General features: G+C 42.8%; 1 protein-coding gene and 1 long non-coding RNA gene across 5 annotated transcripts; one reads left to right on the top strand and one right to left on the bottom strand.

Moving 5' to 3' along the window:
• Positions 1–5,077: 5,077 nt before the first annotated feature.
• On the bottom strand, positions 5,078–5,442 carry LOC120714585. The gene is made up of 2 exons (XR_005691435.1): positions 5,324–5,442; positions 5,078–5,244 (listed from the first exon to the last, which is right to left on the bottom strand). It is a non-coding gene; the product is annotated as an uncharacterized LOC120714585 (long non-coding RNA).
• Positions 5,443–6,029: 587 nt separating this feature from the next.
• LOC120714580 (T-cell surface antigen CD2-like) lies at positions 6,030–13,189 on the top strand. 4 transcript variants are annotated; one of them, XM_040000862.1, is made up of 8 exons: positions 6,034–6,323; positions 6,858–7,001; positions 9,792–10,082; positions 10,304–10,383; positions 10,674–10,854; positions 10,966–10,995; positions 11,120–11,203; positions 12,086–13,189. In XM_040000862.1, exons 2-8 carry the CDS (start codon positions 6,920–6,922, stop codon positions 12,136–12,138), a joined length of 801 nt encoding a protein of 266 aa, XP_039856796.1. In that variant the 5' UTR covers positions 6,034–6,323; positions 6,858–6,919; the 3' UTR covers positions 12,139–13,189. The 4 variants fall into 4 exon arrangements, with proteins under 4 accessions (XP_039856795.1, XP_039856794.1, XP_039856796.1 ...); XM_040000861.1 differs by lacking the exon at positions 12,086–13,189 and having other exon boundaries at positions 6,030–6,433; positions 11,120–12,025; XM_040000860.1 differs by lacking the exon at positions 12,086–13,189 and having other exon boundaries at positions 6,032–6,323; positions 11,120–12,025.
• Positions 13,190–24,652: the final 11,463 nt, after the last annotated feature.

The following is a 24,652-nucleotide window of genomic DNA, read 5'->3' as shown; positions in this document are numbered from 1 at the left end:
TTGTTTGGAGCTGCTTCTTCCCCTGCCTGTGCGAACTTTGGTCTCAAGTATATTGCTGCACAAGGTCAAGGCAAGTTCAGTGAAGCTACCATAAGATTCATTGAGCGAAATTTTTATGTGGACGATGGTCTTATCAGTTTCCACTCAGAAGAAGAGGCAATTCGTTTGGTGAAGGAAGCAAAGGAACTTTGCAGCACAGGAGGCTTGCGACTTCACAAGTTTGTTTCAAACAGTAAGCAAGTGCTTAATTCGCTGCCGGAAGAAGATTGTGCAGAAACAGTAAGAAAGGACTTGTCACTGGGCGAGCAACAAATTGAAAGAGCCCTAGGTGTCAAATGGTGCATCGACTCGGATCATTTCCAGTTTCGAGTAGTTGTGAACGAGCAGCCACTTTCCAGAAGAGGAGTGTTGTCCACAGTAGCCTCTATTTACGATCCACTTGGCTTTGTGGCACCTTTTGTTTTACTTGGGAAGCAGATACTACAGCAAATGTGTCGTGAGAAAGCAGATTGGGACGAACCACTCACAAGCGATCTGAAGTCACGGTGGGAGTCCTGGTTGTTGGATCTAAAAAATCTAGCAGATGTCAAAATTGACAGATGTTACGTGCCAAAAGATTTTCAAACAGTTCAGAAGTACGAGCTTCACCATTTCTCAGACGCAAGTGTTTCAGGTTATGGTGTTTGTACGTACCTGAGAGCTGTCAGTGAAGCAGGACAAGTCCACTGCGCTCTTGTCTTTGCCAAGTCCAGAGTAGCACCCACGAAGGTTACTACGGTGCCAAGATTGGAGCTGTCTGCAGCAGTTGTAGCAGTGCGGATTAGTGACATGCTCAAAGCAGAGTTGGAGCTAGAAGATGCTCAAGAATTCTTCTGGACAGATTCTCAAGTTGTCTTGGGATATATCAACAACGATGCGAGACGTTTCCATGTTTTCGTTGCAAATCGCATTCAGCGTATTAAGGGAAGCACTCAACCGATGCAATGGAAGTTTGTGGTATCAGATCTCAATCCAGCAGACCATGCCTCGCGCGGACTGAAGGCCAAAGACCTCATTACCTCCAACTGGTTTAGTGGTCCAAGTTTTCTTTGGCAAGAGAAACTTCCCCACGAAGAAGTCAAGGTGGGGAAACTTGATGCAGAGGATCCAGAAGTACGCAAAGTTGTTGTACTCCATACAACTACAGAAACAAATTCTTTGGCAGAACGTTTTCTGAAATTCTCCAGTCATGGTCAAGGTTGGTCAAAGCTATGGCAAGACTTCTCAGATTTGTGAAAGAGTTTAAGGGCTTGGAAAGGAGAAGCAATAAAGCCACTAACCTTGAAGAAAGGAAAGAAGCCGAGCTTAAAGTCATATCCATTGTACAAAGATCAATCTTCTGCAAGGAAATCAAGGCACTTCAAACGCGAAAGGATCTACCCAAGGACAGAACAAATAGACTCTATCGACTCGATCCCTTCCTGGATGAGAAGGGTGTGCTTAGAGTGGGAGGTAGATTAGAGCGTTCTACATTGCAGCCACACGTCAAGCACCCGGTCATCTTACCAAAGACTTGCCATATCGCAAAGTTACTGATTGATCACTATCATCAGCGGGTGAAACATCAAGGACGGGGCATGACGATAAATGAGCTGAGATCGAACGGAATATGGATACTAGGATGCAGTCAAGCAGTATCATCCTTTATCTACAACTGTATTAAGTGCAGGAAATTCAGACGTCGAGGAGAAGAGCAAAAGATGGCAAACCTACCAAGTGAGAGAATGGAGACCACCCCTCCCTTCACGTATTGTGGGATGGATTGTTTCGGCCCATTCTACATTAAAGAAGGAAGAAAAGAACTGAAGCGTTACGGGCTTCTGTTTACCTGTCTATGCTCTCGTGCGGTGCACATAGAGCTACTTGATGATATGTCAACCGACGCTTTTCTAAACTCACTGCGTTCTTTCATCGCTTTGCGTGGGAATGTACGTCAGTTGCAATCAGATCAAGGCACCAATTTTGTTGGAGCCAGACGTGAGTTTCTGGAAGCAGTAAAGGAAATGGATCAGGAAAGTTTGAAACAGCTAGGCTGTGAGTTTGTGATGAATCCTCCCTCTGCCAGTCATATGGGTGGAGCCTGGGAAAGGCAAATTCGTACGATCCGAAGTGTATTGACAACCATTCTGGATCAGTCATCCAGATCATTGGACAGTTCATCTCTAAGAACCTATCTTTATGAAGTGATGGCGATAGTTAACAGCAGACCTATCACCCCACATTTACTCAACGATCCTACTGGACCTCAGCCACTTACACCTAATCTTCTGTTGACCATGAAGTCGTCAGTAATACTGCCACCACCAGGAGACTTTGTAAAGGAAGATTTGTATCTTCGCAAAAGATGGCGTAGAGTCCAGTACTTGGCCAATGAATTTTGATGGAAGAAAGAGTACTTATTGAGCCTACAACAAAGACAAAAGTGGCACAAAACAAACAGAAATGCAAAGATCAATGACATAGTGATCGTACAAGATGACCAAGCATCAAGAAATGACTGGAAGTTGGCCAAAGTTGTTGCCATACACCCGAGTGAAGATGGATGTATACGCAAAGTACAACTGTTAATGAGTGACTCATTGTTAGATGACCATGGAAAGAGACTGAGTAAACCAGTTCTACTTGACAGACCTATACACAAGACTGTGACACTATTAGAAGCAGATTAGTTTACATTTCATAAGTTAATAGGTGGAAATCACAAGTGATTTGGTGGGAGTGTAGCTGCCGTCATAGGCAACTCTCGCATTTAAGTTCATTTTATTAGATATGTAAGGTTGAAACAATTAGTAGTTGAAATATTAAGAAATAAATCAATAGTAATTCATGTTTTGTTCATTGGATTTATATGTTTAAATGTGTTATTTTTACTAATTGTGCAATTAGATAGGAACCTTTTCTATAGTTCCGTCTGTTGTTGCTAAGAGGGTATTTTTGGCTGGCACACTCAGCAAGCTAATTGAGACGAGCCACGAGGTTTGCACGTCCACAGTAAGATAGTAAATAGTAAGATAAATAAAAGAGTGCCTTTTTGGACCTCCCCACGATGTAAGGATTAAAGTTTTATTCCCTTTGAGTGAGGCCAATGAGGTAAATGTTTTCTTTTGTTTATTTTCGTTGTATGTAAATATGCTAGTGTTGCGTGATATTCTAGTGCAATTACCGCAGTGTGAGGTGTAATGTGTATTTTATTGATTGTTTTGTTGGAATGTTTCGCCATATATAATGCTTAGGGGCTTTATTAAGAATATTCATTTAAGTTTGTATTTCTTTTTAGTTCTGACGGCATTGTATCGGCTGTGGTTGGACATCATTACATGTTAAGGCATGTCGAAGAATCCTCCTGTCCGAAATAAATGTCAGTTAAAACACAAGGAACAAGTTGAGCTTTATTACGACTCGAGGGGAGTAACACAGTGAATAAAGTGAATAAAGACAGGCCCTCATGGTGAAGCTCAGGTGTCCATAAAGTGTAACAGGAGAGCTTTGTCATACTTTCAGATATTTTACATGAGCCAGTCTTTCAAAAATTACATAAATAATTCATTCATTCATCCACAGAAAACACAATGCTCATATCTGAAAGTAAACTCTGATATATATCCCCGACTAGAGTTACTACTAAATAAAGGATCGCCCCAAAATGACTAAATATATAAAGACACTCTCCAGAAGAAGTTAAAGGGATTTTATTTATTGTACAAGCAATATCTTCATAAGAATTACAAATTCTGCAGACATATTACCTTCTTACTGAACCTGAATAACTCACACACAGACGTGTCTGCTGCTTATCTTTGTTCAAACATGATGTTTTATCTTCTCTTCAAAACACATTACTCATCTTTCTGGCATTGTGTTACATGAAAACACCTGCATTCTACCTGTGTCATTGTACCACAAAGACAATGATTGCAACACTGTGCTTGCAAAATAGAAGAAATAAGACGACCAGCAAATACATCAAAGATGGTAAAAGTGATTCCATCTTTGTGTCTCCTCCCATTGTTTCCCCAGTCTGTCTAGTTCCCATATTCCCAGGACACCGCTGGACAACAAGTGGGTATTCCAAGACTGAGAGACAGCCAGCGTTGGCAAAAGATCAGACATTCTTAAGTAGAAGTAAAAATACTATTGTTCCAGTGAAAGTTAAAGTACTGATTCAGCTTCATTACTCAGCTAAAGCAAAAAAGTACAGGCTCGAAGCGCTTACAGAGAAAAGCATACAACAGAATACAACAGAATGCTGTTCGCGGCAGTAACACACACTTGGAGGAGAGGCTCCAGCCGTCCATTCCAGCCCTATCCCTAACATTAACTCTAACCATAACTTTAACCTTGACCCTATCAGGTCTTGTTTTACAAAGCGATTCATGATTAGAACAATAAACACATTTACACATACCGATGATTTGTCACATAGCATCGTTACCTGTTGGGATGAGAACGTGTTGTTTCCAGAGCACCACAAATTGGGGTGTCTGTAGCTCAGGTAGAGCAGGAAACCTACTAATCAGAAAGTTGCTGGTTCAATCCCCGCCTGCTCCAGCCTGCATTCCAAATATCCTTGGGCAAGACGCTAACCCCAAGTTGCTCTCCGATGCATCCATCGGGAGGATGAATGCGTATTAATGTTAGATAGAAAGCACTTACAGAGAAAAAGCATAGAAAAAAGTGAGTGCATGAATGAGGCAAGTTGTAGAGAGTAGAAACGTTTTATACAAGAACCAGTTCATTTACCGTTATATTTTAGTTTCATTTTCAGTTCTGTACTTTTTACATGTAATATTGATTCATTAGATTGACTACATGTATTAGACCTAACTTGCTGACAGCAAATTTAAACGACCGTAATAATTTATTTTCAGCGTCTGAAATATTTATTTAGTTTGTTTTTTGTTTTCTTTTTGGCTCCTGATATTAGTCAACTACTATTTGTCAATGTTGAACTAATAATGAATCTAAGAAAAGCTATTTGTCACGGTTGGCCAGCGTCAACCGTGGGGATGTGAGGAAGGAGGAGCCAGGCACGGAGCTCTGAATGCAAGCAGTGCGTTTATTTACAGTGAATGGAAAATAACAATAAATCCGCAGTGCGTTCCCGACTCCCGTGAAATGTCCTCTTCCCAGTGCTAGTGTTCCTTGTCTCCGCTCCTCAGTGTCTGAGCACCCCGTGCTCGCTGCCCTCTCGTCTCCACGCTTCTCCTGGGGAGATAACAAACAGGCAGCCGTAAGACACATACAATGCGGCAGACTATCCGTACTGACTGGCCGAGAGACTAACGTGAAGTCACGCAATGATCCAGCGTCGTAAAATTAATGAAATATTCAGTTGCAGAAAATTCCATAATTTGTCTTTTTTGGGGGGTTGGAATATGTTCAAAAGCTAGATTTCTGCATTCTGTCACACACACAGCTACATAAATGGCTCTAAGTGCATTCATGTGTTGAATAAACAAAGATTACACGTTAATGTTTTGTTAGTACCCTTATTTCATTGTGTTACATTTTACCCCAGGATATGTTACAACTAACCCAGACTATGGGGTTAATTGTAACATTTCACTCTTTGTGTTTGAGACCATACCATGCAATGGGTAATTGTGCTGCAGAGAAAATAGCTGCACTATTTAATAGCAGAGACATGTAAATACTTTGCATTACATTTTGAATCCACTACCTTAAAAGAGCTCCAATTTACAGACAGAAATGTCAAAAATGTTACAACTATCCCCGGTCTCCCTACTTCCACTTTTGTTCATTTTAACCAGCATGTTTTGTGTTTTTTTTTTTGTCTGAAGGCGGCATGTATGAGATAACCTGATGCCAGGTTAATAAACTGCTATCAGTGGAAACGAGGAATCCGCGGTGGAATATGTAATCAATAGTTGCCAGAGTGACACTGCTTCTTTCATAAGAAATATCCAAACTTTTATACAGCTGTCTAAATGGCCAGGTGGATTTTTTTTTTTTTTTTTTGTTGATACTTCAGTATGTTTATGAGGGCATTTTGAAAACACGCCACCACAATGATCCCAAACAGATCCTGGAAATGACAGTTCAGGGGGCGGATCGGGTCCGCAGTCGCTTCCGCTTTGATAATCACAGTTCCCACGATCACACCGCCTCCACCCGAGTCAGAAGAAATCTTTTTTTCATCTTTTTAATTCATGATTCTTTTTTTCTTTTTTTTTTAAATGGATCACATGGACTTTATTAATCATCATCTGCTGTCTGATAGCCTCACTGCAATTTAGGCCTCGTCCACATCCACACTGCTTTGGGTGGGTCTAAACTTTGTGATCACAGAATCATTGTTTTTAATACGCGCGTGTAAGAAATCGATGCAAATCTATCAACGTTATGTGTGCTGTGAACCCCGAAGACGAACGCGGTCAGTATCCATGATTGTGTTGATAAAGAGAGAGTGGGTGAGCTGGGCTGACTTAACAGCGGAAAGAGAGAGCAAGAGAGCTGCGCAGTAAATTCCTTCCTTTAAATAAAAGACATTTTCAGCTCTAACCACAGTCTGGTCTATTGTTCAATTAGTGTTTTTTTTTTTACACTTTCACTTTCTATTTACTGTGTTCGGTGACGTCATCCTCACTCTCTATAGCCAGAAATTGAGGCAATATTCCTGTTGGAATATAATATGTTGATAACCAAAAGGGAAACTTAAGAACATGCTAGACAGTCTGGATTGCATCAATTGGCTCAACAATTTCCCGAAAACACATCTGCTTTGTTTGCAGCTGTTTTTGTTTGTTTGATACATTTTGTTCATTTTTGCTCACTTTTGTATTTTTTCACATCGTTAGAAGGCCTTTGAATATTCATGTACCCCTGATTTGGACTGAGTAACTGTTTGGACCTGAATGTGATGAGAAGAGTGAAGAAGATGCCTTCTTCTTCCATTATCACCGCTGTGTTTCTGCTCTGCTGCTTAGCCAACGGATCCACAGGTATATATACAATTCAATGAATCTCATTATTAATTCCTCAGGCTTTATTAAAGGAAAAGTTCATTTTAACTTTTCAACTAAATTGTTCTTTAAGATGCCACTTATGATTGGCCAGATGTTCTATGTGATTTAGTGATCGTGCAGTTTTATTTCTATATTTCTCTGCTTCTTTATGAGGCTCTCAGTGGAAATGTGCTTTACCATCAAAAAACCTAGAATGTAGCAATAATTGCTGAACTAAAGTATCTCTGCTGTCACCGAAGCTTTGCAAAATCCTCTTGGAGGATTGGCTTTTCACATCTCTGATGCAGCGTGATGGCTTTGCCCTTGCTGTTCTTAGGCTCACCACATCCAGCCATGGTTTCTGATTGGCCCGGACAGTGACAGTCCTGGTCTCTGTGACATCACTGATGCACTTTGAAATGTAGGCAATGACAGTTTGTCTGTGAAGGTTCTCAGTCGTCAGGGTAATCGTAGTCTAAGGAGCTTGGAAAGAAAATTTTCTTCAAGTTTCTTGAAGACGTTTCACCTCTCATATGAGAAGCTCCTTCAGTTCTAAGATCAATTGGTGGAGAGTCCCAGATTTAAGCCCTTTGGGGGAGACCCTCAAGAGGGTCATGGACCCCCTATTGATCTCCTACCTAATCACATGATCCAAGGTGTGAAAACAGGTGTAGGTGACAGCCAAGGTTTCGGGTGAGCTCATTGTGAAACCTGGCCCCACCCTATCATGTGATTTCCTGAGGTCAGATGGCCCGGGTTGTGAATGGGTGTTAAGGCGCCTGGGAAGGGATCTCAAAACTGGATTATAGATGGCAGACAGTTATTGTTGTAAACCACCGCCTCTGTTCAAAGATGGTCGCTCACAGTGGACATAAATGGCTTCTTTCACTCCTTTCAAACCATCTGTCTTCTCTGTCCAAAATGTGAACATTGGCATGCTCAAAAGAGTGACCTTTGACCTTTAGATGCAGATGGACAGCAGAGTCTTGTCCCGTGGAGGTGGCTCTTCTATGTTGATCCAGCTTGTTGTCTAGGGAGAGCACGTTGGACAGTGTGATGGGGGAAATAGTGGGTTTGTGTGAATTAGCTGCTAGCCTACTCTGGATGCCTCCACACTTACCCGTCTTCTTCCTCTTGCACCGCCTGACACGTTCCATCTGTGTGCGAGATCTAGTAGCAGGGCTCGCTGAATGTAGGTGCCTCCGAAGCAGTCCGCAGTCCCTCAGTGTAATTCATAGCTCTTCCGTGATTGATAAAGTCAGTTTGCTTTTCTTGATTTTGAGAAGGAGCTCACGACTGTGTGGGCCTTGTGTCACAAGAAAAAGAGCAAAACAAAGACACTGTTTTGTTGGGACAGAGAGCAGCCGCCCTGTGTGTCCATGTCGGGATAAGATGGTGAAAGATGAACCCTTAGGCCCCCTCCTCGATTCAGAGATGGTCTTTCCCTTTTCACGTAAATGGCCTCCTTGACGCCGTGCTCAAACCAGTGTTCCTCCCTGTCCAGGATGTTACATCCTCATCACTGAAAGAGTGTCCACTGGCCTGTAGGTGTAAATAGACTGCAGAGTCCTGGCCTGACGAGGTGGCTCTTCTGTGTTGTGCCTTCCTCTTTGCCAGAGGTTGTTTGGTTTCTCCTCCTGGCACTCAACAGCGTACACTATGTTACTCTGTTTGTGTCGGGGGACCTGATCCTTGGGTGGACCAATTTTTGGTGCAGCGTGTTTTGGGATTTGAAACCCACAAACATTCAGTGTGTAGAAAAAATGCGTCTCAACTGTTCCGACACTCCTGACACATACGGGATCACTACGAGTCTTCGCTTAGGCAGCGGTCGTCCTTCTCTCCTGGATTGCCTGGAGCTTTCTGGTTGGGGAAACCTACAGTCAGCTGAGACCAGTGTTGGGCAAGTTACTTTGAAAAAGTAATTGATTATAGTTACTTTTTTGAAGTAGTAACTAGTAACTGAGCTACATGATTCTAAAAGTAATTAATTACTTGAAAAGTAACTATTGCCTTACTTTAAAAAAATGTTTAACCCTCTGGGGTCCAGCTTATAATTGTCCATTTTTAGCTACTTTTGATTTTTGATCAAAAACCAGACAAAAAACATAAAATCAGAGTAGAAAAAGTTATATTTTTACTGTAACAACCACAAACATGTTTATTGAATCATATTTCATAACTTTAAATGCAAATAAAAATTGTCAATTTTAAAATCATATGCACAAGTTTTGCAAACAAGAAAGTTATTTGCATCCATTTACCTTTTACCCTTTTTAAAATAACCATTTCAAATTATTTACATAACCATCAGCTGTTCTGCATTCAATAAGTGTTCCCACACCATATAGAAGAACTCCAAAAAAAGCCTGATACCTGCAGGTCTGACAGCAGCAGGTGTATCACTCCTGATAGCAGTCGCCTCATTGTTCTGACACACAACACAAAACTCTCTCTCGCTCACTCACTCGATTGTTTTATAGCTGTTTGTGGTTGTGTAGTTTGTAATGCCGTTAGTCCCATCACTGGGACTGAAGAAGTCACTTGGATGAGTGACGAAACATTTCTCCGAAACAAGACGCTACGTCCAGATGAACAGAATCAACTTTTTGGGATTACCTGGATGCACTTTTGTTTCTTCTTGACACCAGGTTTTCATTCACCTTTTAAACATAAAAAAACACCAAGAAGTAATAAAAATAATAATTTCCTTCAAATTTGATGAATTGACATGTAGTTGTTGAGAGCTTTTCTAGCATGACTATTCTTCATTTCTTTATCTTTCAGGCTCTCAGGATGATTGTGTTTATGCTGCAACAGGCTCAAACTTCACTGTGCCACTTAGATATGAGCTGAAGGAATCAGATAACCTGAAATGGATCAAGGAGGCAAGCGTAATCTTTAATCGCAGACAGAAACAGGTGATCACAGGGAAAAATGATGATGTTGATTCAACTGGATCACTAAAGCTGACACAACTCACCAAAGACAAGTCAGGACAATACAGACCAGAGGTTCACAGCGCAGAGGGAATAATTGTGGGGGGAAACTTACCGAGTGTGCATTTGTGTGTATTAGGTAAGTAAGAACACATTATGTGTATTTATTGTGTTTGTACTACTTCTATCACAACAAGCAAGTGTGCTAAGCTGTCTTAGTCATACTTTGTCATTAAGAGTATTTGGTTTTATTATGACGCCACTTTTCAGTCTTATCAATCAACAGTGTTGGTTATTGTAGAAAAGCATTATCAGCAGTAGTTTATATAATGTTGATATAAAGAAATTTTCTGTACTCAGACCCTGTGCAGAAGCCCAAAGTAACAGTGATGTGTGCAGGTGATAAGACAAACGTCTCTTTTACTTGCAATGTTATTAAGGTGAGTACAATATTTATTGTTTCAGGTACAAGTTAGAGTACTCTACCAATAACTGACTCATAATTAAGCTGTTGAAGAATCTGTAGTTTGCAGTGTGCATTTACTCAGAGATGTTGTTTCAGTGAGTCTTGGGTCTCTATGTATGTATTATTTAATTATATAGGCTGGGAAATTACCAAAAATGTATGAAAAGATTATTATATTTCTAATTTTGGCGAGGTTGAACTTTTTATGTTAGACTTAAACTCTGAACCTTCCACTAAATCCACTAATTGTCTGTTTGTCTACAGAGTGAAAATAATTTTCAGATCAAATGGTTTATGGATGATAAACCTGTGGCAGAAAAAGAGACTGGCAAGGAGCTGACAAGGCCAGCCGAAGACGTGCTAAATGCTCGTTTCTCTTGCAATGTTTCTAACCCCGTCAGCTCTGAGATCAGTCAGCCTGTTCAACAAGAATGCTATAAGCCCTGTGAGTAGTCAAGTCAGTGACACTGGGTTGTGCAAGTATGATGTGATATCATGTCACCTGTCACTCATCTCCAAATAAATACATTTCTGCTCCTGTTGTTTTATTCTGCAGCTGATCACAGTGGCATCTGGATCGCTGTGGGTATGTTTCACATCTTATATGAAATGTGGAGGAATTAAACTTCACACAATGAACTCATTTTTTGTCTATTTCTAGTCCCACTTTAACATGTCAAACACGATTTGCTGTTATTCTTCACCATCAGGCATTTGTATTTGTTTGGTGGTAATCCTTGTTGTCGTCATTTGCTGTGTCCAGTCCAGACGGAAAAAGCGGATTAAAAAAATCCGTAAGATTTCTTTTCAAAAATGTCGTCTCCTTTTTATTTTGTTGCTGGGTTGTTTTGGCTGGTGTTTGGTGGCAGGGCGTATACTTCACTGAAAGCTCAATAACGTTTCTTCCTTGAGTATTGAGACAATAAGTTCATTTTTCTTTAGGTTTAGCCATTGTAATGAATTTCACAGTGCAGTATTGACATTAGGATTAAACAAACCAGGCTGAGCATGTGATGCTGGATTAGGCTACAGATGACACACAAATTATTGTGTCAAAGAAGGAAATTAGGTTTTTAATGTTTTGAGCAGTTTATCTTTTACTACATGGTCAGAAATCATCACGTGTTGCAGAAATGACCTTTTTTGTGACTGGGCGGTCTGTGGTCTGGATTTGATTTCCTTTTTATTTTTTATTTATTTTTTAAAATCTGAGTGACACCTCCAAGATGTGTTGAGCTTTTAGATTTCGTTGATTGCAAAGCAGATGAAGTTTGATTCTAGCTCATCTTTGTTTAGCTGACAACACCACATCAAAGCCAGGGTCTTAGTATGAGCAGGTTTTGCGAGAAATGATGAGAGATGATTGTGATGTGAAGACACAGGATGTCTTTTGTCCTGTTTTCCTCCTCTCACCCTAACCGGTGGCGGCTGATGGCTCCTCCTCCCTGAGCTGGTGGTTTCTTCCTTAAAGGGAGTTTTTCCTTCTCACTGTCACTAAAGCTCTTACTCATAGGGGGTCATATGATTGTTGGGGTTTTCTGTTTCTTTGGATTACTGTAGGGTCTTGACAATATAAAGTGTCTCGCATCAACTATTGTTATGATTTGGCGCAGTATTGACACAACTGAACTGAGCTGATTCTCCCTCTGACCTGTCGTCTATGCTTATTTTAACAGAGGAGGAGGAGCTTCGTTTGCAGATCACTCAGGAACAGCAGCAGCAGCTGTAGTGAGCTGGCCTGCAACACTCAAATAACTCATCTAAACGCCATCGTGACCAGCAGCATCCCAGAACCTCTGAGTGAGACAACAGGAAAAAATACAATCATTATCCAGCCTCAGTGCTGAGATGAAACGGTGTGTTTAGGACCCCTCGTTTGTGTACACTGACTGTATAAACTGGGTTAAATGTGCACACAATAATGGAGCAGGTCAATGAACCCATATAGACGATCAGTCTAAACAAGTGCTAATCAGTATTTGATCAACATTGATGGACTCATTTTTATTAAAGACTCATGTGTTACAGTGTTTTTAAAAGATGTGGAAAAACTAGATTATTCCTGGAATACTGTCGTCTACTTGTCTGTGTGGAAAAGCTTGTCCTTGTAAAAATGTGATGACACTTATATTTTGACTTTTTTAACATTTTTTCTACTTTTTGGTTTTTTAAAATGTTACCTTTAAACAGTTGTGATTTAGCATAGCATAGCATGGCCATCTCTGTAGTCCTCTTGCTTGTGAACTCTGGGATTTGTATTACAACCAAAGTATCTCAAAGCCATGGCATTCCTTTACTGTTTCTGTTTTAAACTGCTTGAAAGGGACTGACTTGTATTTTCAGACCTATGAATTCTCCCATAAACATCTGTTTGAAATGTTTTGTGTTCCTCTTCTGTTTGACAAAAAGTTCTGCTTCTATTTTTTAATCAGTAATACTCTAATGTGAATAATAAGCTTGGCCTTCCTTATGAACGCATCAACAGTTCATGTCCTCGGATAGTTTTCTGCATTTTGTAGAGTGTATTTGCTCCGACGTGTGAATAAAGGTGTATTATTATAAATGGATATATTTTTGCGATTTGTCCTGCTGAAGTATTTCTTCAGCTTTCCAAGGATTTACCCATGAACTCCTGCAGCTAGATGGACATAAAGGTATATTTTGCTGTCTGATCACATGGTTGTATAACATACTGACACTGGTCTCTCTTCTGCCCTTGGATTCTGTTATTCGTGCCTTCTGTTGATCTTTACTGATAAAATAAACTATTTTACTCTTTTTCTCTCGCCTCACAGTTCATTATTTCAAAACCACTACCAGGTGAAGAAAAGAGAAACAGTATTTTCCACTGAGAGAGCAGCAGCGCCCTCTGAAGTTTGTGTGTTGAAGTGAAAAAGCTTACAGGACTCCAAGTAATGACGAGGACCAACCCTGCTTAGCTTCCGGGATCAGGCGTGTTCAGGGTGGTATGGCCATAAATGAGAGGACAGTGCAGAAACTACCTTTTTATACGTGCTGTGATGACACACACATGCTTATATTCTTATGTTCTATATATAAGTGAAAGTCTCCAAAAGACAAAAATGTTGGACCTACAAATCGTCCTAACACACTGTGTGCTCTCTGTCAATTTAACACTGCTGAAATAAACTAAATTGTTCTTATGGTGATGTTAATGCGGGAAAAGCAACTTTGCAGCTCAAATTTGAAGCTGCAGCTAATAAAGAAGGTTTGCATGTTTTCGTTGTAACATATGCAGTTTAGCACAATAATATATTTAATGCATCATCAGCAATTCTTCATATAATATAATATTAATGTATAAACATTATATAGAGATAATCCGATCTCAGATTATGTGCAGAACTCTGTAGTGATGAAGAATTGCACAGGAAAGTCAGAAGCCACATTTAGCCCTTTGCACACATACTGGTTGATGGTGTACTTGCACATAAACCACAACACTGGGCACTGATGTGTCCATACCCTGCCACCCACTGGTCGTTTAATGTTACTGTAGATGTATGACGTGTGTCATTGTAATTATTGTTATTTAACCCTGTCATGCATGAATTATAACCTCAATTAGGATATTTTTTCTTAAATCCCTGTAGAACTGCAATCACATAAGTTAGCGCAATAATTTTTTTTTGCATATCAAACCGGAGGACTTGTACTTACATCTTATGCCATCAGTTTGTCCTAGGTCATGGTTTCCTTCCACACATATCTTTGCAAAAATTGCATAAAAAGCACTTACATCTTTTTATAGTTGCAGTTCAAGCAATATTTAAAAAAGACCTGTCAGCAGCTTTGGGCTGTAATTAAAAAACAACAACAGAGAACATTTGAACATTTTCTGCATAGACGTCCAAACAGGAGTACTTACACATTTCAGTGACAACATGATGCAGAGTTTGAGCTCTGACTCAGGTTCAGCTTATCTCAATAACCCATTAATCTTGCTTCATTGGACACCCCGAATCTCCTGAAATTAATAATACATGCCTTATTTGCCACACGACACTCACAGAAGTGTTTCTCACTTATTTGAAATAAAATACACATTTAATTTTACAAAATAATGACGGGATATTAATTTTCTTATGCAATTTAATTTAATTTACTTTCTTCTGACAGTGAAAGAAAAAACGAAAAGGACCCTGTAGCGGCAACAACAAAAATCAGTTTGTATTATCAGATTTTAAGAAGAAGTCATTTTGGAAAAACATACATTTATATTTTATGTCTAAATTATTAATAATCACCCAAATTAGGACAGTTCTTGCTTACCTTTTCAACATCTCCGACTATATAATCACAGATTATATTTATATATATTATTTGCTGAAGCAAGTCTTTGTTCTAAGTGTCACATTTGCTTTGTTCTTTATCTATGAGAGCAGACGAGGCCTCTCCTCTTCAAAACCATACCTGCACACTCACAGCATATTTGTTTTCTTTGCAATGTCATGATGATTATCGTGATCTGAAAAAGTTCCAGTCAATCTAAAAGTAGTCAGCTTCTAAAGTAGTCGACATTATTGAGAAGATTGTGAAATATCAGCTGATTGTCAATGATTTATCAAATTAAAACACGATATAACATCTCCATGGAGATTTTGAAAATTCTCACAAAGATATTTGTACATGCAGAAAATGTGTTTACATGCTGTGTACTAACTCAAGCTATGCTATGTGGACACCTTTGCAAAGCAGCGTTGCTCATGAACACAGAAATTAAATGTTAGTGTCTGACACTTTTTATCTGCATTGTGATTTCTTGGCAGCTACTTTGGAAATTTGTAAGAAGTCTGTAGATGGAACAAAGTTTAGGTACAGCCCTGAATTTAGTATAAATAACACAATATCCTTCAAATTTTATAAATTGAAATCAGAGCCTTTCTAACATGGCTAATCTCTTTCTCCATCTTTCTGTTTCAAAGGCTCTCGGGATGATTGTGTGTACGCTGCAACAGGCTCAAACTTCACTGTGTCACTTAAATATAAGTTAAAGGAATCGGAGAGCCTGAGATGGTTCAAGGACGCAAGGATAATCTTTCATCACAGACAGAAAAAGGTGATCAGAGGGAAAAATGATGATGCTGATTCAACTGAGCAAAGACGAGTCAGGACGATACAGACCAGAGTTTCACAGCACAGAGGGAATAAATGTGGGGGGAAATTTACCGAGTGTGCATTTGTGTGTATCAGGTAAGTAACAACACATTATACAGATGTAAGGTAGTGACTGGAATAAGTCACAAGGTGTCGCTGTTGAGCTGCATATATGGTGTAAAATTTAGCAATTTTGACCATTTGTCCTCTGCAGGACACCGTACTCAGATTTCTTGTTTGCGCGGGCGCCATCTTGGTTCAGTGTTTGCTGTGATTTGAAAAGGTAAGCACTGCCAGTGGCGAACTGCATCAGTTTTGTGTTGTACTCATCCCCGAGACCGTGGAATGTTGTAGAAGGCACGGTTATTGTTACTTAATGTGTATTCTGTGTATATGTGTTGTTGTATTTTGCAATGTTGATGGTCACGCAGTGTTTGCTGTGATTTGAAAAGGGCCAGCAGCAGAGTTGGAGTGGTGTTTGCCCCTGCTTCCGAATAAACGGCACGGTCTGAGCCACAAATCGAGCGCCTGTGTCCGACTGGTCTCTCTGCGGTGCACCCCAATCCAACACAAGCTAACACAACGCAGAGTCCGGGGTGTAGGGAGGCCCCTGCACTGGTTGGGTTACATCTTTGGTGCCGTGACCCCGGATTTGTGGCACTTCGAGACCGAAGAGAAAGCAATGCCGACACCCCCCAGCTACGCAGCCATAGTAAGAGGTGTCGCCATCTGATGGGGTGCTGAACTAAGTATATAACTGCCTGTGCAGCTGTATTACTGGGACTTTCATCTCCCCAGGCATATCCTTTGAAAGTGAAATCTTGGGGTGGTTTCATTTGAGGGTTTCTGTCCCTGGAAAAAAAAAAAAAAAAGAGACTCAAAGACTTGAATTGTAGAAAGAATGCTAAATGATGTTCCCTGTCTATAATAATAATCATTGAATACGGTTAAGCAATTGCTGCTGATTTGCGTCATTCACAACCTCTGTGCTGAAGATAGCTGTTTAACTACACTCTGAGTTTAATGCTGTTTTTTTGTGAATCCTTTTTTTTCTGCGTTATAGAATGATAGTTGTCATACATCTGTGTTGTGTTCTATTTTACTAGAAATATATTGTACTTACTCACAGTTAAGCATACTACAAGTAGCCCACACACATTTTCTGTTGCAGCTAAATTAGAGATACAGGACAGTGAAAATGTTGAGAGACTTTGCAGACACTCCAAAGAGGGCACAGCCTCACCTTTTGAATGAAGGGGCTACAGCTAGCGCCAGTACAGTGGACCAACAGTCATCAGTGAAGTCGAAGCTGGTCACCCAGTTCCCCAGCTTCACTGGCCAGCGGTTACAGTATCACACCCCAATCAGGGACCTCACCGACTCTGGGCTGGGCACACAACAGACCCCACCACCAACCATGCTTTCACCCCAGACTGATCTTGGCGTGGCTCCAGCTCATGCCCCACCACTGCCACCCTATGGAGGCCAAATGCAGGTGCCCTCACACCTATCTGAAATTCGCCCAAGGTCAGTGCCAACCAACCAGACAAGCCAGTCCAACCACAGCCCTCTAACTACAGCCCCTCCAGTGTTTCGGCCAGATGTACAGATAACTATGCCCCCTGCTTTTTCCCCTCAGGCCAGTGTCCATGGGTCCACTGCTACACCGGCACCCCATGTTGCCTCATATCCCAACTACCCAGCGGTGCACAGTACCCAGCATCCCACCCTGAACCAATCACTTAACACTCCTTACCCAACGATGACCGTTCCATTCAGCCCCCAAGCATACACCAGCCATCTGTATTCCACACCTGCCCCCCAAGCCGCCACGCCAAGCCCCCTAACAGTGCAGGGAGTGGGCATAATGAATAATCCCTCTGCAGCCGAGCAGACCCTTGAAAGTTCAAAGCATGGGCTGACGCCCCGTTTGCCCCACATGCCACTAGCTGCTGTCCATGACTCTCGAGCCCCCCTCCACTCATCTGCTATAAGCCCCAACACTGTCATGCCCCCTATCGTGAATATGACCCATGGAGGTTTTATAGCCCCACCCGGCACCCATGCCTCAATGCACGTACCAACCTCTGCTTTAGACCCCCAAGTTAGTGGACACCCTGGCATACCCCCCCAGCAGGTGCATACATCTTTAAGCGCTCCGGGCGGGGCTGCAGCCAACGCTAACCCCCCATTAGCTGCCTACGGTGGTTTTATACAGACTCATCAAGTGAAAAATGTCCAAGTCTTCACTGGCAGTGCTGACAGCAAGGTGCTTGTAGAGGACTGGATTCGTGACATGCAGTATCTTCTTGAGGCAATAGAGCTCCCCATTCACCTCCGCTTTTCCACAGTGGTGCGTCACCTAACTGGTGAAGCCCGAAAGCTGGTCCTGAATCTACCTCTCCATGACCAAACACCTGAAAGGGCATTCGAAGAACTGAGAGCAGAGTACTGCGACACACAGAGCTCCTCAGATCTACTAGCGGACTTCTATGAGCGTGTTCAGAGGTCTGGGGAGTCTGCCTGTTCATATGCTATAGCACTGGAGGCAACACTGCGAGCTGTGGAAGAAAACCAAAGAGGAGGCAAGCCTTTTCCTGACCGTGACAGTAAACTCACCCGGCAGTTCATACGGGGGATTAATGATGAGGATGTGTATGCGAGGATCTCGCCAATGAAGCCCCGGCTTTTGAGTTTCCGTGAGCTGCAGGCTGAGCTCCGAAATTTAGCAAAAGAAACAAAGAGATTCCAGCCTCAAAACAAATCAAAGAAAACTTATGCCCAGGTACAAGTGGCATCAGAATGTAGTGTGAATGTGAAGGCAGAAAAGGCTAAACATTCCTCAGAGTGGTCAGAGCTAGCAGAGATGGTCAAGAAATTAGCATTGAGCCAGGAGGAGCAGATGGCCAAGTTAACCCACCTTGAATCGAGAATTTATGCTCCATCCTCTGCCACTCCACTGAGAGTCCGACCACCCCCTGGGGCTACAACCCCAATGTCAGTGGTCACATGCTACCGGTGTGGGAAGCAAGGACATATAGCCCGGGTTTGCAGAGCAGTGCTCCCGGGGCCTGAACAGACGTGGGCACACGATCCTCAGCCTGTGACCCCCATGGAGGGAAACACTTACTCAGCTCAGCCTTTAAACAGATAAAGCCCATGGTCGCCGGGGCAACCATGGGCGAGCAGCAAGTCCCCACACTGCAGGTGAACAAAGGTGACGGAGGAGAGAGCACTCCCCTAGTTGGTCCCAGGAATGAGGGGGAGGTGGAAGTCAACGGAATGAAGTGCAGGGCACTCATCGACTCTGGCTCCCAGATAACCAGTATTACGCATCAGTACTGGCGCAGCCACCCCACCCTCCATAAACAAAAACTGCAGCCTTCTAAGATACCCATAGAAGGTGCAGGGGGCCAGAGTGTCACCTACCATGGTGTGCTACGCATCAACCTAAAATTGTTGGGGAGAGAGTTTAAGGGTGTGCCTGCTTTTGTTGTCACTAACACAGAGTACCGTTCCTCTGTTCCTCTGCTTGTGGGAACTAATGTCCTCCGTGCCTCCAGAAGTCACCTCCAGGCAACCTACGGCCAGCAGTTCCTCCTCCAGGTCAAGGAGACTCATCCGGAGTGGCACGCCTCCCTGCTAGAGATTGAGAGCACTGAACAGTGTGATATGGATGACACAGTGGGCCCTGTTGTTTATACTGGTCGCAAGGTGCACATTCAAGCAGGGAAAGAGATGGATTTAATGTGCAAAATAAAAGCTGGACCACAAAGAAAGACTTATACAGCCCTAATTGAAGGCCACCCCTCCCTGCGGCTCAGCCAAGACATCCTGGTCGCCAGAGTTCTTGCTGATGTAAAGAAAGGATGTGCCCCGGTAAGAGTGATGAACCTCTCCCAGCATGCTATCACTATCAAGCCTCACACGCATCTGGCCAGGGCATCTCTGGTGGAAAGTATTGTGGACTTTTCAGACAGGGTGCGGGGCAGCCATCACATTAGCGGAGGCAGAGAAGCATGCCTGGGTATGGACCACGTTGTGACAAGCCAGGAAGTGGATTTAAGTGGAGCAGATGTCGAAAACGAGCACCAGCGTTCCCTTCTTAAAGAGCTTGTGGAAAGGAACATGGGTGTGTTCTCACAGCACCCCCTGGATTATGGCCATACAAAGACTGTGCAACATGAAATCCCTCTGGTCGACTCTAAGCCATTTCGACTGCCTTACCGTAAGATCCCCCCATCACAGTGGCAGGATGTGAGAAGGTTGCTGACAGAAATGGAGGTAGCAGGAGTTATCAGGCCCAGCAAAAGTCCATATGCTTCACCGGTCGTGATCGTAACCAAGAAAGATGGATCACTAAGGCTGTGTATTGACTACAGGAAACTGAACTCCTGTAGCACGAGAGATGCTTTCCCTCTCCCCAGAATAGAGGAAGCCCTGGAGGCTCTAGGGCAGGCATGATACTTCTCCACCCTTGACCTCACCTCTGGTTATTGGCAGGTGGAGGTGGCGGAGCATGACAAACACAAGACGGCATTCAGCACCCCTATGGGGCTGTTTGAAGCAAATCGTATGCCCTTTGGACTGCAGAATGCTCCCTCCACCTTTCAGAGACTCATGACCTGCTGCTTTGGCGACTTGAACTTCACCCACCTCCTAATCTATCTTGATGATCTCATCATATTCTCCAAAACCTTTGATGAGCATCTGGAAAGACTGCAGCTGGTGTTCGATCGGCTTCGGGAGCATGGCTTGAAGTTAAAGCCTTCTAAATGCCACCTAGTGAGAAAGGAGGTTCAGTATTTGGGTCACTTAGTGTCTGCTGAGGGGATCCGGACAGACCCAGAGAAGATCAGCAAGGTGGAAAACTGGGTGAGGCCCACAAATCGCAAAGAAGTGTTGCAATTCCTGGGATTCGCTGGATACTATAGGCGGTATGTAAGTGGGTACTCTACCCTAGCTGCTCCCCTGTACCGCCTAACTGCTGGTGACCCCAGAAAGAAAAGGAGAGGGGGAAAGAAAAGTCTGGCTACCGACCCACCCTTTTTGTGGACAGATGAATGCGAGAAGGCATTTAAGACCCTAAAAGAAAGGCTGACAAGCGCTCCAGTGCTGGGATATCCTGACTATAGCTTGCCCTTCGTTCTGCAGACGGACGCCTCAGGGGAGGGTCTGGGCGCCGTTCTAGCTCAGATCCAAGGTGGAGCTGAGAGGGTCATAGCCTTCGCCAGTAGAGGTTTGAGCCCAGCAGAGACAAGGTATCCTGCACACAAACTCGAGTTCCTTGCTCTTAAATGGGCGGTCACCGACAAATTCTACGACCACCTCTATGGGCGTAGATTCTCTGTCCAGACAGACAACAACCCTCTCAAGTATGTTATGTCATCAGCGAAGCTGGATGCCACAGGCCAGCGGTGGGTGTCTAGGCTGGCTGCTTTCGATTTCGATGTCCAGTATCGGAGGGGACAGAGCAACACAAACGCTGACGCCCTCTCTCGCATGTCTAACCAGGAGGTCATGCACATCCTACAGACATGCCCTCAGTGGGTGGGTGTCGACGAACAGGGGCATGGTGTGACACAGGCTACCCAGGATACTCAAAGCCTCACTGGCCATGGCACGCCTGCAGGGGAGGAACTGGAACTCGGGCCACCTACATCCACTGAGCCTTACAGGGATGTGGGGATGGAATCCCTGCCCACCATGACCAAACAGGAGATCCGTGCAGGGCAGAAAAAAGACCTTGTTATTGGCCCCGTCTTGCACTATAAGAGTATGAACCAGAAGCCGAGCCGCAGCGAGCGAATGAGTGCTGAAGGGCACGTGCGCCTTCTCTTAAAGGAGTGGAGAAGGGTAGCGGTAAGGGATGGCATCCTGTACCGCTGCGTCCAAGACAGCCAAAGGGAGTAGTTGAGCAATTGGTGCTACCAGAGGATTTGCGTATATCAGTGAAGACTGCTCTTCACGATGACTCAGGCCACCTTGGTTTTGAGAGGACATTGCACATGATAAGGGAGAGGTTTTATTGGCCACGGATGTTCCAGGAAATCAAGGCTTGGTGCGAACAATGTGAGAGGTGCTGCCTTAGGAAAACTCCAACCGCAGGGGTCAGGGCCCCCCTGGTCAGTATCCACAGCAGTGCCCCCTTGGAGCTAGTTTGTGTGGATTTTTTTTGACTCTTGAGAAATCAAAAGGTGGTATCGAAAATGTCCTCGTGGTCACTGACCATTTCTCACGCTATGCACAAGCATACCCCACTAAAGACCAAAAAGCCAGCACAGTGGCTAGGGTGCTGTATAGAAACTTTTTCTGTTGGTTTGGCTTCCCAGCAAAACTGCATGCAGACCAAGGGCGCAATTTTGAAAGTGCTGTGGTGAAGGAGCTGTGTAAATGCACCGGCATCACTAAGACCCACACCACGCCCTATCACCCACAGGGCAACGGGACAACTGAACGGTTTAACCGCACCCTCATGAACATGCTGGGGACGCTAGAACCTCACCTGAAACCCCGGTGGCACGAATATGTGGATGCCATGACACACGCCTACAACTGCACCCGCCATGATTCGACAGGGTACACACCATACTACCTGATGTTTGGCAGGCATCCACGGCTCCCTGTCGACTTGGTCTTTGGGCTGTCAACCACTAATGGGTCGGGGGGATATAGCGATTATGTCCAGACCCTGCATGACTGCTTGTCACAGGCTTATGCACAGGCTAATCCCCAGATAGCAAGGAGACATTGAACAGATGTTGATTTTCCATCTGAACCATCAGAATCGTCAGGATTGAAATGTCAACACAAAACCAATGTTGAAACAACATTGAAATACTGATGAAACCTGACACTGACATTGAAATAACATTGATTCACTGTTGTTCTGTCATCGTTGATTGTTGATCTATTTATAGTTGACAAGGTGACAACAATCACGTTGAAAAACCATCGATTTATGGTTGAGCGGGAAATTAAAGCTGCTACCACTTGGACTATTCCGCAGCACCCCTATCACATTGGTACATCCCTCCAGGTAACCATCGTCTTGTACAGTAGAGCGGGACATTAGATTTACTCTCAGCGGAATTGACCGGAGAAGGCATCAGTTCATGCACTGCACTGGCCTGCACCACGATTAGTATAAGGTAAGAATGAATGACTTTTGTTCTATTCGTTATTTCCACGGTTGCATTTGAATAACAGTAAAAAAAAACAACAAACTTGTTAATGTAAAGTTTCGGATAAAATGTGGGAGCCCGAAATTGTGTCTACTTTCATCTTACAATCCGGCAACAAATAAATTGCACTGCAAACAAAGTCTATCAACAAAGAAAACATTTTCGTTTCATACTTTTCCGTTATATTCCCTTACAAAGCTAGCTTTAACGCTTCGAGGGTTCCTTTGTTCTTGCCGTCGCCTCGGCGCTTGACCCAGACTTTCGCTCTGTAGTTGCTTTTTAGCATAGTACTACAAAAAATTGTAAATCTGTGATATATGATTGATAAACGTAAAGGTAAATGTATAAATGTGTTCAATGACTTTGTTACTTTTAATGATTGGTGAGCACCCGCTTCGATTCGCACTCAATTCAAACTTTACGTTGCACGCTCACCTAACTTGCGTTTGCACCTTTTGTCCACACGTAAACTGCGTTTAGCATTTACGTGTGGACGAGGAAGACGGAGAAAACGCAGCGTCAAAGGTGTGCGCCTATTTTGACGCCACACTGTGCGCCAAGTTTTTGTCTCGGTGCCATGAATTCCTACAATGGCAGACTTAGACAAAATACTGTTAATTTTATTATCTTCAGTGTTTAAATGCTTACATATACGGGTTTGCTTGTAATTGTTGCCTATATACATTTTAAGCTATTATTTATTATTTAGTTCAATCAATAGATCAAGTTTTGTAGTGACTATGAAATATATTGTAATTATCTGTTTCCTGTTTATCCTAGACAGGGCAAAAAAGGACTCCAAAAAAAAAAAGATAAAAATGAAAGACTGGTGCATTGTGCAGTTCAGCACTGGTGGTACAGAAATAGTCCCTAGTTCATGGATAAATGGGGAGAAATTGTCATGGCCTCCATATCCTCCGTGAGACACATTCAGGATCCACGACGCAGTAAAGAGGAGAGTTCATCCTGGTGCAACATGGCTCACCTATGCACCAGTCCGACTTCTAATAAGCCATGGTGGGTATCATCTGGATTGGTGTTGTATAAATGTAACAATAACAAGTTTTTCGTGTCCTAATTTATGTCTGGCCATACATTGTGTTTGTACTTCCAGACACATTTCACGAAGCAGAACGCAGTCTTCAGAAATATCTAAGTGAACACTGTGATACGTCTGACCTTCAGTCCGAAGCTGAAACTCAGACCAGTCATAAAAGAAAGCACAAGTAAAACTTTTTTTATTTCACAAACATATCTTTGATTGCTAAGAATTTATGATCTTGTCTTTTATACATATCTGTGGTGCTTGCATACTGCAATATCACCACATAATATAGTCCAAAAAGTGGAAGCTTGTAAACTTTTTATAAATGCAAAGCCGTGTACACTTGTGCACTTCAAAAATTCCTTGTATACTGTACCTTCTTGCACATCTCCGTTTCCTGTGTGTGTTGTTATAAATCAAACTGTAACTTTAGGAAAAAATATTCCAAAAGCACATTTGTAATTACTTATGACCGTTTTCAACTTTTTTTCTTTAGACCAAATCCCCTGTACACATATAGTGACTCAGAGGATGAGCAGCCCACAAAGAAATGGTTTCCCCGGGCCCCTCGAGTGAAAATACCAGGTAATAAAATACTGTCTAGTGTCTTTGTACATATCTGTGTGTGACACAAGGAAACTTTTGATAAGTTGTCTGTATTCTTAAATACTTAAAAAAAAAATCTTTTTCTGTCAGACCTGACGAGAGCTGTTAACGAACTCCGTGAGGAGGTCAGAGCCATCCGCAATACCGGCTGCAATGAATCGGTAGATGCTGGGGTACTGCCTCTGGATTTGCCCTTGCACAACATTGAGGAGCTAAACAATGCAGAGCCAGCTCTTCAATCACAAGAGGCAAATAAGGCAATGGTAAGTATATAAAGGTTATGTACACTT

This window comes from Simochromis diagramma, unplaced genomic scaffold (assembly GCF_900408965.1).
Source record: "Simochromis diagramma unplaced genomic scaffold, fSimDia1.1 OVJJ01000596.1, whole genome shotgun sequence".
NCBI classification, from domain to species: domain Eukaryota; kingdom Metazoa; phylum Chordata; class Actinopteri; order Cichliformes; family Cichlidae; genus Simochromis; species Simochromis diagramma.
The sequence above is the reverse complement of the archived record's forward strand: the minus strand, read 5'-3'. Positions and strand labels throughout refer to the sequence as shown.

What these genes read in the sequence shown, in the direction of transcription:
- LOC120714580 (XM_040000861.1), top strand. Translation starts at nt 6,920, where the DNA reads ATGAGAAGAGTGAAGAAGATGCCTTCTTCTTCCATTATCACCGCTGTG. An exon ending in ACAAGAATGCTATAAGCCCT is followed by an intron (nt 10,855 to 10,965) that starts GTGAGTAGTCAA and finishes TTTATTCTGCAG; the next exon opens with CTGATCACAGTGGCATCTGG. An exon ending in TGGCATCTGGATCGCTGTGG is followed by an intron (nt 10,996 to 11,119) that starts GTATGTTTCACA and finishes CTTCACCATCAG; the next exon opens with GCATTTGTATTTGTTTGGTG.